This window comes from Grampus griseus (genome assembly GCF_964374135.1).
Source record: "Grampus griseus genome assembly, chromosome: 1".
In the NCBI taxonomy this organism is placed as follows: Eukaryota; Metazoa; Chordata; class Mammalia; order Artiodactyla; family Delphinidae; genus Grampus; species Grampus griseus.
Genome location: NC_139017.1, coordinates 101548215 through 101565429, shown reverse-complemented (window position 1 = coordinate 101565429; position 17215 = coordinate 101548215). Strand labels below are relative to the sequence as shown.

Below are 17215 nucleotides of genomic sequence, written 5' to 3'. Positions count from 1 at the left end.
CTAATAGTCTTTATTTAAAAGTCTATTTTGTCTGATATGAGAATTGCTACTCCAGGTTTCTTTTGGTTTCCATTTGCATGGAATATCTTTTTCCATCACCTTACTTTGAGTCTGTATGTGTCTCTAGGTCTGAAGTGGGTCTCTTGTAGACAGCATGTATATGGGTCTTGTTTTTGTATCCATTCAGCCAATCTGTGTCTTTTGGTGGGAGTATTTAGTCCATTTACATTTAAGGTAATTATCGATATGTATGTTCCTATTCCCATTTTCTCAATTGTTTTGGGTTCGTTATTGTAGGTCTTTTCCTTCTCTTGTGTTTCTTGCCTAGAGAAGTTCCTTTAGCATTTGTTGTAAAGCTGGTTTGGTGGTGCTGAACTCTCTCAGCTTTTGCTTGTCTGTAAAGGTTTTAATTTCTCCATCAAATCTGAATGAGATCCTTGCTGGGTAGAGTAATCTTGGTTGCAGATTTTTCTCCTTCATCACTTTAAATGTGTCCTGCCAGTCCCTTCTGGCTTGCAGAGTTTCTGCTGAAAGATCAGCTGTTAACCTTATGGGGATTCCTTTATGTGTTATCTGTTGTTTTTCCCTTGTTGCTTTTAATATGTTTTCTTTGTATTTAATTTTTGACAGTTTGATTAATATGTGTCTTGGCATATTTCTCCTTGGATTTATCCTGTATGGGACTCTCTGTGCTTCCTGGACTTGATTAACTCTTTCCTTTCCCATATTAGGGAACTTTTCATCTATAATATCTTCAAATATTTTGTCGGTCCCTTTCTTTTTCTCTTCTTCTTCTGGGACCTCTATAATTCGAATGTTGGTGTGTTTAATGTTGTCCCAGAGGTCTCTGAGACTGTCCTCAGTTCTTTTCGTTCTTTTTTCTTTATTCTGCTCTGCAGTAGTTATTTCCACTATTTGATCTTCCAGGTCACTTATCTGTTCTTCTGCCTCAGTTATTCTGCTATTGATCCCATCTAGAGTATTTTTCATTTCATTTATTGTGTTGTTCATCATTGTTTGTTTCATCTTTAGTTCTTCAAGGTCCTTGTTAAATGTTTCTTGCATTTTGTCTCTTCTATTTCCAAGATTTTGGATCATCTTTACTATCATTATTCTGAATTCTTTTTCAGGTAGACTGCCTATTTCCTCTTCATTTGTTAGGTCTGGTGGGTTTTTATCTTGCTTCTTCATCTGCTGTGTGTTTTTCTGTCTTCTCATTTTGCTTATCTTACTGAGTTTGGAGTCTCCTTTTTGCAGGCTGCTGGTTCGTAGTTCCCTTTGTTTTTGGTGTCTGTCCCCAATGGCTAAGGTTGGTTCAATGGGTTGTGTAGGCTTCCTGGTGGAGGGGACTAGTGCCTGTGTTCTGGTGGATGAGGCTGGATCTTGTCTTTCTGGTGGGCAGGTCCACGTCTGGTGGGGTGTTTTGGGGTGTCTGTAGACTTACAATTTTAGGCAGCCTCTCTGCTAATGGGTGGGGTTGTGTTCTTGTCTTGCTAGTTGTTTGGTATAGGGTGTCCAGCACTGTAACTTGCTGGTTGTTGAGTGAAGCTGGGTGCTGGTGTTGAGATGGAGATCATTGGGAGATTTTCGCCATTTGATATTATGTGGAGCTGGGAGGTCTCTTGTGGACCAGTGTCCTAAAGTTGGCTCTCCCACCTCAGAGGCACAGCACTAACTCCTGGCTGCAGCACCAAGAGCCTTTCATCCACACGGCTCAGAATAAAAGGGAGAAAAAGTAGAAAGAAAGAATTAGTAGAAGTAGAAAGAAAGAAGGAAAGAAAGAAAGAAAGGAGGGAGGGAGGAAGGAAGGAAGGAGGGAAGGAAGAAGAAAAAGAAAGAAGATAAAGTAAAATAAAATAAAGTAAGATAAAATATAATAAAGTTATTAAAATAAAAAATAATTATTAAAAAAAAACGGATGGATAGAACCCTAGGACAAATGGTGGATGCAAAGCTCTACAGACAGAATCTCACACAGAAGTATACACATACACACTCACAAAAAGAGGAAAAGGGGAAAAAATCATAAATCTTGCTCTCAAAGTCCATCTCCTCAATTTGGGATGATTCATTGTCTAAAGGAGGGAGGGAAGGAAAGAAAGAAAGAAGATAACATAAAATTAAATACAGTTATTAAAATAAAAAATAATTATTAAGAAAAAAAATTAAAAAGAAAAAAAAACGGATAGAATCCTAGGACAAATGGTGGAAGCAAAGCTATACAGACAAAATGTCACACAGAAGCATACACATACACATTCACAAAAAGAGGAAAGGGGGAAAAATCATAAATCTTGCTCTCAAAGTCCACCTCCTCAAAATGGGATGATTTGTTTTCTATTCATGTATTCACAGATGCAGGGTACATCAAGTTGATTGTGGAGCTTTAATCCGCTGCTTCTGAGGCTGCTGGGAGAGATTTCCCTTTCTCTTCTTTGTTCTCACAGCTCCCAGGGGCTCAGTTTTGGATTTGCCCCCCCCCCCCCCCCGCATGTAGGTCACAAGAGTGCATCTGTTCTTCGCTCAGACAGGACAGGGTTAAAGGAGCCGCTGAGTCGGGGGCTCTGGCTCACTCAGGCCAGAGGGAGGAAGGGGCACGGATTGTGGGGCGGGCCTGCGGTGGCAGAGGCCGGCGTGGTGTTGCACCAGCCTGAGGCGTGCCGTGCGTTCTCCCGGGGAAGTTGTTTCTGGATCCCGGGACCCTGGCAGTGGCAGGCTGCACAGGCTCTTCGGAAGGGGGGTGTGGATAGTGACCTGTGCTCGCAGACAGCCTTCTTGGTGGCGGCAGCAGCAGCCTTAGCGTCTCCTGCAGGTCTCTGGGGTCCGCGCTTTTAGCTGCGACTCGAGCCCGTCTCTGGAGCTCCTTTTAGCAGCGCTCTTAATCCCCTCTCATCGCACACCAGGAAACAAAGACGGAAGAAAAAGTCTCTTGCATCTTCGGTAGGTCCAGACTTTTCCCCGGACTCCCTCCCGGCTAGCCGTGGTGCACTAACCCCTTCAGGCTATGTTCAAGCCGCCAACCCCAGTCCTCTCCCTGCGCTCCGACCGAAACCCGAGCCACAGCTCGCAGCCCCGCCCGCCCCGGCGGGTGAGCAGACAAGCCTCTCGGGCTGGTGAGTGCCGGTCGGCACCAATCCTCTGTGCGGGAATCTCGCCGCTTTGCCCTCCGCACCCCTGTTGCTGCGCTCTCCTCCGCGGCTCCGAAGCTTTCCCCCTCCGCCACCGGCAGTCTCCACCTGCGTAGGGGCTTCCTAGTGTGTGGAAACCTTTCCTCCTTCACAGCTCCCTCCCCCTGGTGCAGGTCCCGTCCCTATTCTTTTGTCTCTGTTTTTTCTTTTGCCCTACCCAGGTACGTGGGGAGTTTCTTGCCTTTTGGGAGGGCCGAGGTCTTCTGCCAGCGTTCAGTAGGTGTTCTGTAGGAGTTGTTCCACGTGTAGATGTATTTCTGGTGTATCTGTGGGGAGGAAGGTGATCTCCGCGTCTTACTCTTCCGCCATCTTCCCCTCGTCTAAAATCTTTATATTTTAAACTGATTGGTTTTAGTATGTGATTGGTATTTAGTATGCACAGAAACTGTGCCATAAGTATTTTTAGGCTAATTATTTGTGCCAGATACCTACTATTTTCCTTATCTTATTAATTACTTTATTCTGATGTTCTGATTATAGGTGAGGTTATCATCTTATTTGTCTTTATATTCCTTATAGGCATTTGCATATCTCTCACATAGTAAATCCATGATATATGCTCACTTGATCAATAAATATATGTATGTTTTAATTGAGAACCTACTATGTGATAGAACTGAAGATCAGATATTAATAGGATGCACTCCTTTGTCCTTGAGGGACTCTATCCAGAGAATGAATTAACAGATAGTTGTATGTTATTGAGGCCAAGTACATTGAGTTGCCAGATAAAGTTTGATGACTTCATATCATCAGTTTGCATGTGTGTTGACTACTGAACTCATTCCACCCACTTGCCTTTTTTTAAAAGTGAATTTGTTTCTAAGAGCTCTCATGGATGTAACTTTTTTTTGTTTTTAAATACTATACTCAACTTTAAAACTTAATATCAATATATAGCTCTTTATTGTGTTTGATTAATTGATTATCTGTCTCTTCCAGTTGAATATAAACTCCACAAGGGTAGCCACTTTGTCTCCTCTGTTCACTCCTTTATCCTCAACACCTAGAATAGTACATATCACATAGTAAGCATGAATAAATATTTGTTGGATTATATATCAATACATAAATTAAGCAGGGTCTCTGAGACCAAGTTTGGGCCCCAGTGAGAAAAAAGAAAGGTTACTGGCTCAATCATTTCATGTTCTTTAACAAGGGCTGGCTAAAAATATTTACATGAGATTTATACTGATATACAACACTGTTGGACCTTAGGCCCCCATTCTAGACATTAGGGTCCTAGTGATTTGTACTGGTTTCTTTCCTTCTTATCAGCCCTAAAGTCAAGCGTCATTATCTACCATCTAATCTACCTCACTGAGCCAATTTAGAACTAATTTACTTTTTACTGATTTCTTTTTCTCTAAGAAATAATACTTTACTAGGGATTTAACTGAGGAATGTAAAAGGTTTTCAGAAGGAGTAGTAGTCCCAATAACAAATTTCCCTTTTGCAGTGAATAAGATCATCCTTAACCAAGCTGTGTGGGTTAGTGGTAGGTTTTGATTATTCACGCCAGTATATTCTCCATCTTTGACATGGATAATGAAATATTAACGTCTTTCTTCTCTTTATATTATTATATATTCTGTGATGTTGCATCATAATGTTAAAGGATTATGCAGCTTGCATATTAAAGTCATGTAAAATATACCAGTGAGTCCCAGATTTATTATAGTACTTTTGTCATTTTTTTATCATTAAAAAAGAAAACATTTTCGAATGTTAGTTTCACAGTGGATGATATTCATTATATGTTAAATTATATAGAGGTTTAGTTGGGAGGGGTTAAGTCATTTATTAAAAGAGAAATCAGAGTAAGAATAGGTTATCTGTATCATTTTATTTTGAAACCTACAAATATCTTGTGCATTTCAGGTTATGAAAGAGCAGGAACAGTACATTGCAACTCAGTACAAGGAGGCCATAGATTTGGAGCAAGAATTGAGGCTATCTCGGGAGCATTTGCAGAATTCTCATACAGAATTGGTGGAGGCTCATCGTCAACAAGTGCAAGCACAGAGAGAAGTAGAAAGGCTGTCAAGTGAACTGGAGGAAATAAAGCAACTCTCTAAAGAGAAAGTAATCCCTATTCTAATTTTACCTTACTGAAAATACTAAAATTTTTAACCTTTACTTTTTCGACTATAGAATATAGTTCTTACAAAAGTTAATTGTGTTCCACAACAATGTGAATGTATTTAATACCACCAAATTTTACACTTAAAAATGATTAAGGTGGTAAATTTTATGTTATGTGTATTTTACCCAAATTTTTTAAAAAACTGTTATATTTAGCACAGCATTGTAGTGTAACTTGGAAGTCTCTCAGAACTGAGTATTAGTCAAACTAATTAGTTTTCAATAAAATGAGTTATAAAGCACTTTCAGACTTTCAAGTGAATTTGAGCTATCACTCAAACAAAAAAAATAAATCTAATAAATCTTTTTTAAAAGATTTATTCATTATTTATTTATTTAATATAATTTATTTTTGGCTGCATTGTGTCTTAGTTGCAGCACACGGGATCTTCATTGAGGCATGTGGGATCTTTCATTGCAGCACACAGGCTCTTCGTTGTGGCACGTGGGCTTCTCTCTAGTTGTGGCATGCAGGCTCCAGGGTGCGTGGGCTCGGTAGTTGTGGCGCTTGGGCTCCAGGGCGCATGGGTTCTGTAGCTTGCGGCACGCGGGCTCTAGTTGAGGCACGCGAGCTCAGTAATTGTGGCACACTGGCTTAGTTGCCCCACAGCATGTGTGCTCTTAGTTCCCTGACCAGGAATCGAACCCGCGTCCCCTGCATTGTAAGGCGGATTCTTTACCACTGGACCACCAGGGAAGTCTCTAATAAATCTTTTTTAGTAAAAACTTTTTACATTTGTAGCCATTCATATATGAAAACTGACTATCTAAATTTATAACTGTTAGAAACCTGCAGTCCAGAACCCTTGGGGAGGAAAAGAGCTTTTAAATAACAAGAGCACTAATATAGATTGTGTTTCCCTAGTATTAGATAGAAAGTTAACAACTTGGCTTAAAAATATTTAGATTGATATATGTGAGTTAATTACTTAGACTTCGAAAAAAATGTATTTATTGGTATTCTAGAAAAGTTCTTGTGATTTTTCTGCTTTCTATTATGGTTACTAATTCAGTATGGGAATTGACTGAAAATTTTTTTACATTTAGCCTTGGTTAACCTAATGACATTTTTATTCACATTTCTGGGTGGTTAGACTAATAATAAATATACAGGGAATTTTTACTAGAATGTCAGGCACATGGGAGTCTACTAGGAAAAGGGAGGCTATCTTTTATCTCATTTCTGTCCTTATCAATAGTATCTAAATGTAGTATAATTGATTTTATCTGATAAACTAAGCTCGGTTAATCAAATAAGTAAGTGAAAGTGGGGAATTATTAAAAATGACATTTTAGGCCTTCCCTGGTGGCGCAGTGGTTAAGAATCTGCCTGCTGATGCAGGTGACATGGGTTCGAGCCCTGGTCCTGGAAGATCCCACATGCTGCAGAGCAACTAAGCGCGTGCATCACAACTACTGAGCCTGCTCTCTAGAGCCTACAAGCCACAACTACTGAAGCCCATGTGCCACAACTACTGAAGCCCACGCACCTAGAGCCAGTGCTCCACAAGAAAAGCCACCACAATGAGAAACACTTGCACCGCAACCAAGAGTAGCCCATGCTTGACGCAGCTAAAGACAGCCCGCACGCAAAAACGAAGACCCAGGGCTTCCCTGGTGGCACAGTGGTTGAGAGTCCGCCTGCCGATGCAGGGGACACGGGTTCGTGCCCCAGTCCGGGAAGATCCCACATGCTGCAGAGCGGTGGGGCCCGTGAGCCATGGCCGCTGAGCCTGTGCATCTGGAGCCTGTGCTCCGCAACGGGAGAGGCCACAACAGTGAGAGGCCCGCGTACCGCATAAAAAAAAAAAGAAAAAATGAAGACCCAATGCAGCCCCAACGCACCAAAGATAAATAAATAAATAAACATTAAAAAAAAAATGACACTTTAGGGCTTCCCTGGTGGCACAGTGGTTAAGAATCCACCTGCCAACGCAGGGGACACAGGTTCAAGCCCTGGTCCAGGAATATCCCACGTGCTGCAGAGCAACTAGGCCCGTGTGCCACAACTCCTGAGCCCCCGTGCCTCAACTACTGAAGCCCGCGTGACTAGAGCCCGTGCTTCGCAACAAGAGAAGCCACCACAGTGAGAAGCCCGCTCACCACAACGAAGAGTAGCCCCCGCTTGCCGCAACTAGAGAAAGCCCGCGCAGCAACGAAGACCCAATGCAGCCAAAAATAATAAATAAACAAAATAAATACATTTATTTTTAAAAAATGACACTTTAAGTATTATATTTTAACCCAAAAATCTAAGTTTACATTCATGCGTTAATCTTTTAATGTGGGACCAAATCTTGGTTTTTGGTGTATGGTAGGGTCACTTGATTAAAATTCCACCTAGTCTTTCTTGCATAAACCATACTCATATTCCATCATCTATAGTTTCCAATTTTAGTTTCTTAAAATGGAAAAAGAATTGAAAGACATTTGTGAATCAGAGAATAGCATCTCGTATTTTTTATGGGATTTCACACAATATTTTACAACTATCCTGACTGGTTCTAATTGGGTAGCAAATGTTTGTGACTCACTCATTGAATTGTCTCAAAGCATATAACTTAGTTTTCATATAAAAACATTCATTTTACATGCATATTTCATCAATGTTCATAATGTATAATAAAACTACATAATTGTAGTCACAAACACAACTAGCATAAATAGGTCTGGATAAATACACAACTGACTGTAGATAAGCAAACAGCACATCTGGTGAGCAAAAATGCATACCCATACCTAAGAGCAGACTATTATCTGCCAAAGTTCAGTGTTCTGTGGTTATTAGTTTATTTTACAAAATGCATTGGTTAGTGAACTTCTATTATATTATGATAACAAACAATATACTGATACTTTCCCATTAGTACTCTCTTAAAGATCTAGATTAAAATCTAGATTAATACATTTTTTAAAGTGTACATTTAATATGGTAACTGTGTATGAGTACATAGTATTATAAAAGATTAAGATACTTCTATAAATGTGGTGAGTTGTTTAGCTATAATAGCCAAATAAACAAGTAATGTAACCTTTACTTAATATGTCATTTTAAGGAAGCTCATGGAAAACATTTAGCTGAAGAGTTGGGGGCTTCTCAAGTACGTGAAGCTCAGTTAGAAGTAAGAATGCAAGCAGAAATCAAGAAATTGTCAGCAGAAGTAGAATCTGTCAAAGAAGCTTATCATCTAGAGGTAAATAAAAATTTAATTTGTTCTATTACCCCCTGCTAAAGTGTGTTGATCTATCTGAACAAAGTATAAGTCTAGCTCTTAAATGTTCATTATAGAGTAATACATGTGGTCTTCCATTTCTGGTATCCTAAACGTATAACTTTTGCTTCATATCCAGTGAACTAATATTCTGTGGGGTTAAGAGGTTGAATTCTTTAGCCAGGCATCCTGGTTCTAAATCTCAGCTCATTACTTGACACTTATGTAACCTTGGGCAACTAACTTAACATCTTTAACTAAAATGGATATAATAATGCTATCTATTTCATAAAACTGTGCTGAGGATTAAATGAATTAGTGTAGTTAAAGTTCTTACACCAGAGCCTGGCACATCATTATCATTGTATCATTGGTTATAAAATAGCGCTTGCCAAAACTAACTGGAGGTATTTAATAACCAATATAAGCTGTTTCATGTGATGTAGATCTATTAATGTGTTGTAATTTTCAACATTTGCTCTGATAGTAAGTTAGAGAGGCAGTACAATACTTTTTATCTATCCATGTGTCCTGAGCCTTTATAGAAATGGGCAGTGTCACCCATTAGAATAGCATTTCTTGTCTTTTTAAAAACTATATTTGAAGATATCCAGAATTTATGTTTAAGATCTGAATAAATTACTTATGAAGTTCTAATAAAGCATTTTTCCGTATGGCAATGGTTGCAAATATATTTATATTAAACTCATTTCTAGGGAGTTTGGTAACATCTTTGTGAGGGATAAGTTGGGTTTGTGGTCACCATGTCTTGTTTAAATGCATTTAGAGTCAAATCTCTTTGAAAACATTGTCTGCCAAACAAAACACATTTGCAAGCTGAATCCAGTCCTCAGGCCAAGAGATTACAACCTTTGGTCTTTAGAGACAAATGTGAATGCTGATGAGTTCAGCATAATTATTTGATATTAGCTGGTCAACTTAGTGACCATCAGTAATAATTGGTCCATCTCAAGTATTTGCCAGGAACTACTCAGTATGCTTTTATTACATGGTCTGAATTTCTACTTTTATTTTAATCATCCAATTTTTTACTTTTAGTTTTATAAGCATCCTGAAATTATTTATAAGCAATAGTACATAAAATGAATTGTAAAAATTGGTTCTAGTATTGCTGTTTAATATCTGGTATTAATATTTTATATGCATCATATAAAAACACCTAATATGGATACTCGCACAGGGGCTGCAGCTGGTGTCTTGGAGGCCTGTCGGGGATGAAGGCACCCAGCACAATGCTTTTCCAGTCAGGCCCCAGACATGCTGGTCCTTTTAAGCCTCGTGGTGAAACAGCTGTTTAACCCATTCAGACAGAAAAATGAAAGCTCTACATAGGAACACGATGTGAATGGAAGAGACCTTTCATTATGCAAACAGTATGGAACTCTAAACAGACACTAAAAACAGCTCTCATCTTAAGAACCCAGCACTTGTGTCACAGTAAAAGTTAGGTGCTGGTGGAACAGCTTTTGATAAATGAAGACTTCCAGCCAGAGGGTGATACCTTTGGACCCATCTTGCATTCGTGATCAGATTGGATACCTCCCATCCTGAGGCTCCCCAAGACTTTTGAAAAGTTTTTCAGTGATCCTTACAGAAAGACACCCTCTCCAGAGAAATGCAGTATTTATATACAGTGCTTTGGATCTCTAGGAAACACCAGAGTTATCAGTCAAGAATATATTAAATGACTCAAGGGCTACTGTGAAGCATTTTTCTGTGGCTTGACAGTAAAGCTCCTAGAACCAGTTCCTGTCTCTTCAAGGTGTTCTTTTAGAGTCAGTGATAACATCCAAAACCTACAAATTCATGCAGGGCATACCCTGAAGTTCTAAAAAATTAGAAGCCTAAAGATGCCTTCTGTGTTGTGGGAATAACACTGAGCATTACCCAAGAGATTCCCTGGAATTTTGCCTTTGGACAGGCCTCTTTAACAGATGATATGGGGATATTCAGCCTTGTCAGGTATGGCGTTTTTTTAATAGTTTATCTTATGAAGGCAAGGTAAAGAAGCTGCAGAGAACACCTTCAAACGACTATTCAATTTTTGATAACTATTACATTCCTGAAATGACTAGTGTTTTGCCACTTTGATCCTATAAGACTTTAACCCATGAGGTTGGACACAGATTTGGACTTTAACACTGCCAGTGGCTTGAACATCTAATGCAAGGTTCCAAAGATTTGGGAAAAGCTGACCAGTGCCCCCTAAACTTTTACCCTATCTGTTTACACAAGTTACAGCATGCTATTGGTTGTAGCACTGTGGAAGGGTACAAAGCGCTGGTGAGGTGGATTGAAGATGAATCTGCTGACACACCTCCCTCCAAAACATAGTCATGAGGATAATGTGAATTTGCCAAAACCTGTAGAAGCCTTTAAGGAATGGAAAGAGTGGATAATAAAATGCCTTGCTATTTTCCAAAAATAAGGACCTTCAAATAGGAGTAATTAAAATAAATACTTACAGGTTAAAAAATATATATATAGGTTTTTTTGTTGTTGTTCTTAACAAAGATTTTTTTAAAGTGTGTATGTAAGTTGAATATAAAAATGAGAGGATATGTCATTAAAGTAATAGGAAAGGAGATCAATAATTTTTAACTGTAATTTTTAAAATACAGGTTTCAGAGTTGTCAGAAAAGTTATTTAATTGCAAAACTCCTGATTTTTTTCAATGAAAATGAGATTTTTTTAAACTTTATTATGGAAAATTTTAAACATATTCAAAAGTAGAATAGTATAACTCTTCCTATATATTGTTCAACTTCAGTAATTATCAACTCACGGCCAATTTGATTTGATCTATAAGTATGTCGACCATCTCTTTTATCTAAAAGGAAATACTTTTGAGAATGAAAAAGGGTGCTATTAGTAACTACACCAGGATACCAGGCATAAAACCTAGACAGCTGTAGGCAAACTGGGAAGTATGGTCACCATATCTTTAACCTCACTCACTTCCCTTTCTTCCCTTCCCCACATTCCCCCACATATCACATATTGTTTTGAAGCAAATCCCAAACATGATTGTTTCATCAGTAAACATTTCTAAAAGATACGGACTATTTTAATAAATTTATTTATTTATTTTTATTTTTGGCTGCGTTGGGTCTTCATTGCGGTGTGCAGGCTTCTCATTGCGGTGGCTTCTCTTGTTGCAGAGCACAGGCTCTAGGCACGCGGGCTTCAGTAGTTGTGGCTCGCAGGCTCTAGAGTGCAGGTTCAGTAATTGTGGTGCACGGGCTTAGTTGCTCTGAGACATGTGGAATCTTCCCGGACCAGGGTTCGAACCCGTGTCCCTGCATTGGCAGGTGGATTCTTAACCACTGCGCCATCAGGGAAGTCGGATGAGGGCTATTTTAAAAAAACATAACCACAATGCTATTATTACACCTAAAAATTGACTTTAATTCCTTAATATCATCATACATCCAATCGTTGTTCAGATTTCCTCAGTTATCACAAAAATGTCTTTATAGCTGATTTGTTCAAATCAGGATCCAAAAGCAGTCCATGGTATTTCGTTAACTGTTCTTAAGTAAATTTAAAACTATGGGTTCCTTCTCCCCTTTTTCCCTCTAGTATGTTATTTGTTGAGAAATCATGTTTGTAACTACAAACAGAATTTACTTTCATTTAAGTGGAAATGGAAAGTATTAGAATGTTGTTGAAACCAACTTCACCCTGTTTTCTTTCTTCCTTTCCTTTTCAATTTTGGGGCTATGTAGATGATTTCACATCAGGAGAAGCATGCAAAGTGGAAGATTACTGCTGATTCTCAAAAGACTTCTGTTCAGCAACTAAATGAACAGTTAGAGAAAACAAAACTAGAATTAAAAGAAGCTCAGGACACTATAAGCAATTTGCATCAGCAAGTCCAAGACAGGAATAAAGTAATTGAAGCTATAAACGAAGCATTACTTATTAAAGTAAGTAAACATATAGAAGTACATAAAGCAGAACTATAATGAAGTAAATTTATGACTTATTTTCCCATCCTTGTAGTTTGTAGAGGACTAAATAACCAAAAATTGACCTATTTGAATAAAATGCACTTTATTTAGAAGACACTGAATTTGGACATTATTAATTTGATATGTATCATATTACCACAGGAGAAATAATTTACGTTCAACCATGAACTTAAAAAAAATTTTGTGTGTGTGTGTGAGAACATTCAAGTTCTAATCTTTCAGCAAATTTCAATTATACAACTAGTGTTACCAACTGTAGTCATCATGTTATATATTAGATCCCTCAGACTTTAGTCATCTTATACCTGAAAGGTTGTACCCTGTTAGCAACCTCTCCTATTTCCCCCACCACCCAGCCTCTGGCAACCACTTTCCTGCTCACTGTTTCTATGAGTTTGACTTTTTTTTTTTTTAAGATTCCACATATAAGTGATATCATGCAGTATTTGTCTTTCTCTGTTTTATTTCACTTAGCATAATGCCCTCAAGGTCCATTCATGTTGTTCCAAAGGGCATATTGTATATTCCATTGTATGTATATTTACCACATCTTTTTTTTTTTAACATCTTTGTTAGAGTATAACTGCTTTACAATGGTGTGTTAGTTTCTGCTTTATAACAAAGTGAATCAGTTATAAATATACATATGTCCCCATATCTCTTTCCTCTTGTGTCTCCCTCCCTCCCACCCTCCCTATCCCACCTCTCTAGGTGGTCACAAAACACCGAGCTGATCTCCCTGTGCTATGTGGCTGCTTCCCACTAGCTATCTATTTTACGTTTGGTAGTACCACATCTTCTTTATCCATTCATCCGTTGATGGGCACTTAGGTTTTTTCCTTATCTGAGCTATTGTGAATAATGCTGCAATGAACATAGGAGTACAGATATCTCTGATAACCTGTTTTCATTCCCTTTGAATATATACCCAGAAGTGGTATTGCTGGATCGAATGATAGTTCTATTTTTAATTTTGGGGGGAAGCTTCATGCTGTTTTCCTTAATGGCTGTACCAGTTTACATGCCCACCAACAGTGCACAGGGGCTCCCTTTTTTCCACACCCTTGCCAACACTCATCTCTTTTTGATGTCTTTTTGATGATAGCCATTCTAACAGTATAAGGTGATATCTCATTTGATTTTGATATGCATTTCCCAGATGGTTAGTGATATTGAGTACCTTTTCATGTACCTATTGGCTCTTTGTATATCTTCTTTGAAAAAAATGTATATTCATTTCCTCTGCCCATTTTTTAATTAGATTGTTTCTTTGCTTTTGAGTTGTATGAGTTCTTTAGGTATTTTGGATATTAACTCCTTATCAGTAAATGATTTGCAAATATTTTTTCCCATTCTGTAGGTTGCCTTTTCATTTTATTGGTTTCCATTGCTGTGCAGAAGCTTTTTAGTTTATAGAGTCCCTCTTTTTTATTTTTGCTTTTGTTGCCTTTGCTTTTAGTGTCAAATCCAAAAAATCATCACCACGCCTGATATCAAGGTGCTTACCCCGTGTTTTTTCTTATAAGAGTTTTATGGTTTCAGGTCATAAATTTAAGTTTTGAATACAGTTTGAGTTGATTTTTGTGTATAGTGTAGGATCGGGGTCCAGTTTCATTTTTTTACATCTGGCTCTCCAGTTTTGCCAGCACCATTCATTGAAGATACTGTTCTTTCCATTGTATTGTATATTCTTAGCTCCTTTGTCATAAATTAATTGGCTATACATGCATGGGTTTATTTCTGGGCCATCTATTCTGTTCCATTGATCTATGTGTCCATTTCTATGCTAATATGTACTATACTATAGCTTTGTAACATGGTTTGCAATCAGGAAGTGTGATGCTTCCAGCTTTGTTCTTCTTCAAGATTGCTTTGGCTATTTGGGGTCTTTTGTGGTTGCATACAAATTTTAGGATACCTTGTTCTATTTCTGTGAAAAATGCCATTGGAATTTTGATGGGGGTTGAATTGAATCTGTAGATCACTTAGGATAGTAAGGACATTTTCACAATATTAATTATTCCAGTTCATGAGCAAAGAATATCTTTCCATTTATTTGTATCTTCTTCAGTTTCTTTCATCAGTGTCTTACAGTTTTCAGTGTACAGGTTTTTCATCTCCTTGGATAAATGTATTTCTAGGCGTTTTATTCTTTTTGATGAAATTATAAATGGGATTATTTTACTAATTTCTCTTTCTGATAATTCATTATTAATATATAGATGTACAACAGATTTTTATATACTGATTTTGTATCCTGCTGTTTACTGAATTCATTTACTAGTTCTAACAGTTTTTTGATGGCATCTTTAGGGTTTTCTATATATAATATCATGTCATTTACAAACAGTTACAGTTTTACTTCTTCCTTTCCAATTTGGATTCCTTCTATTCCTTTTTTTTCCCCCTAATTTCTCTGGCTAGGACTCCCAATTCTGTATTGAATAGAAGTGGTGAGAGTTGGCATCCTTGTCTTGTTCCTGATTTTAAAGGAAATGTTTTCAGTTTTTCACAGTTGTGTAATATGTTAACTGTAGGTTTGTCATATATGACCTTTATTATGTTGGAGTACATTCCCCCTATAACCACGTGTTGTGCATTTTCATCATGAATGGATATTGAACTTTGTCAGGTGCTTTTTCTGCATCTTTTGAGATGATCATATGACTTTTATCCTTCATTTTGTTAATGTGGTATCTCATTGATTTGCAGATGTTGAACCATCCTTATGTCCCTGGACCTAATCCCACTTGATCATGGTATATGATTCTTTTAATGCATTGTTAAATTCAGTTTGCTAATATTTTTTAAAAATATTTATTTTAAAATACTTTTTTTTATTAAGTGATATTGGAGTATAGTTGATTTACAATGTTGTGTTAGTTTCTGCTGTACAGCAAAGTGAATCAGTTATACATATACATACATCCACTCTTTTTTAGATTCCCTTCCCATCTAGGTCACCACAGAGCCCTGAGTAGAGCTCCCTGTGCTAGACAGTAGGTTCTCATTTGTCATCTATTTTATTTATAGTAGTGTATATATGTCAATCCCCATCTTCCAGTTCATCCCATCTGCCTACCTTCCCCCCTTGGTAACCAAAAGTTTTTTTCTATATCTGTGACTCTGTTTCTGCTTTGCAACTAAGTTCATCTGTACCATTTTTCTAGATTCCACATGTAAGTGATATTATATGATATTTGTCTTTCTCTTTCTGACTTACTTCACTCTGTATGACAGTCTCTAGGTCCATCCATGTCACTGCAGATGGCATTATTTCGTTCCTTTTTGTGGCTGAGTAATAGTCCATTGTATATATGTACCACATCTTCTTTATGCATTCCTCTGTTGATGGACATTTAGGTTGCTTCCATGTCTTGGCTGATGTAAATAGTGCTGCAATGAACATCAGGGTGGATGCATCCTTTCAAATTATGGTTTCCTCCAGATATATGCTCAGGAGTGGGATTGCTGAATTGTATGGTAGCTCTATTTTTAGTTTTTTAAGGAACCTCCATCGTGGCTGTACCAATTTATATTCCCACCAACAGTGTAGGAGGGTTCCCTTTTCTCCACACCATCTCCAGCATTTATTGTTTGTAGATTTTTTGATGCTGGCCATTCAGTTTGCTAATATTTTTTGAAGATTTTCATGTCTATGTTCATCAGTGATGTTGGCCTGTAATTTTCTTTTCTTGTGGCATCCTTGTCTGGTTTTGGTATCAGGGGAATGCTGGCCTGGTAAAATGAGTTTGGAAATGTTCCCATCTCTTTTCTTTAGACTAGTTTGAGGAGGATTGGTATTAATTCTTAAATGTTTGTTAGAATTCACCAATAAAGCCATTTGGTTCTGGACTTTTGTTGTTGGGAGATTTTTTTTTTATTATTATTATTACTGATTCAATCTCCTTACTAGTAATTGGTCTATTGAGATCTCATTTTATATTTTCTTCATGATTCAGTCTTGAGTTGTATGTTTCTAGGATTTTACCTATTTTTTTCTTTGCTGACCAATTTGTTAGTGTATAATTGTTCATAGTAGTCCCTTTTGATCCTTAGTATTTTTTTGGTGTCAAGTTGTAACATTTCCTCTTTCATTTCTGATTTTATTTATTTAAGTTCTCTCTCTTTTTTTCTTGTTAAGCCTTGCTAAAGGTTTGTCTATTGTGTTTATCTTTTTAAAAACTCAGCTCTTAGTTTCATTGATATTTTCTATGTCTTTTTAGTCACTGTTTAATTTATTTCCACTCTGATATTCATTTCCTTCCTTCTACTAACTTTGGGCTTAGTTTGTTCTTCCTTTTTTATTTCCTAAGGTAGAAATTTAGGTTGTTTTATTTGGTATCTTTCTTGTTTCTTAATGTAGGCGTTTATCGCTATAAACTTCCCTCTTATGTCTGCTTTTGCTGCATCCCATAAGCTTTGTTGTATTATATTTCCATTTTAATTTGTCTTAAGATAATTTTAATTTCTCTGTTGATTTATTCTTTGACACATTGGTTGTTATGTAACATGTTGTTTAATCTCCAAGTAATGGTGAATTTTCCAGTTTTCTTCTTATAATTGATTTCTACTTTTATACCACTGTAGTTGGAAGATGCTTGATATGATTTTAATCTTCTTAAATTTATTAAGACTTGTTTTGTGACCTAACATATGATCTGTCCTGGAGAAT

At 37.4% G+C, this 17215-nt stretch overlaps 1 protein-coding gene and 1 pseudogene across 2 annotated transcripts in view; both read left to right on the top strand.

The window, feature by feature from the left end:
* The window catches only part of CCDC18 (coiled-coil domain containing 18), a gene marked incomplete at its 5' end in the record, with an annotated part of 115721 nt that overhangs the window by 85444 nt on the left and 13062 nt on the right, over positions 1-17215 (top strand). Inside the window, 3 exons of the mRNA XM_082659726.1 lie at positions 5070-5273; positions 8390-8527; positions 12295-12495. Coding sequence (XP_082515852.1) covers positions 5070-5273; positions 8390-8527; positions 12295-12495 — 543 coding nt within the window. The remainder of the gene's footprint in view (positions 1-5069; positions 5274-8389; positions 8528-12294; positions 12496-17215) is intronic.
* Positions 10040-10994, top strand: LOC309825883 (archaemetzincin-2-like; annotated as a pseudogene). The gene has a single exon. The product of its transcript is annotated as an archaemetzincin-2-like (transcript).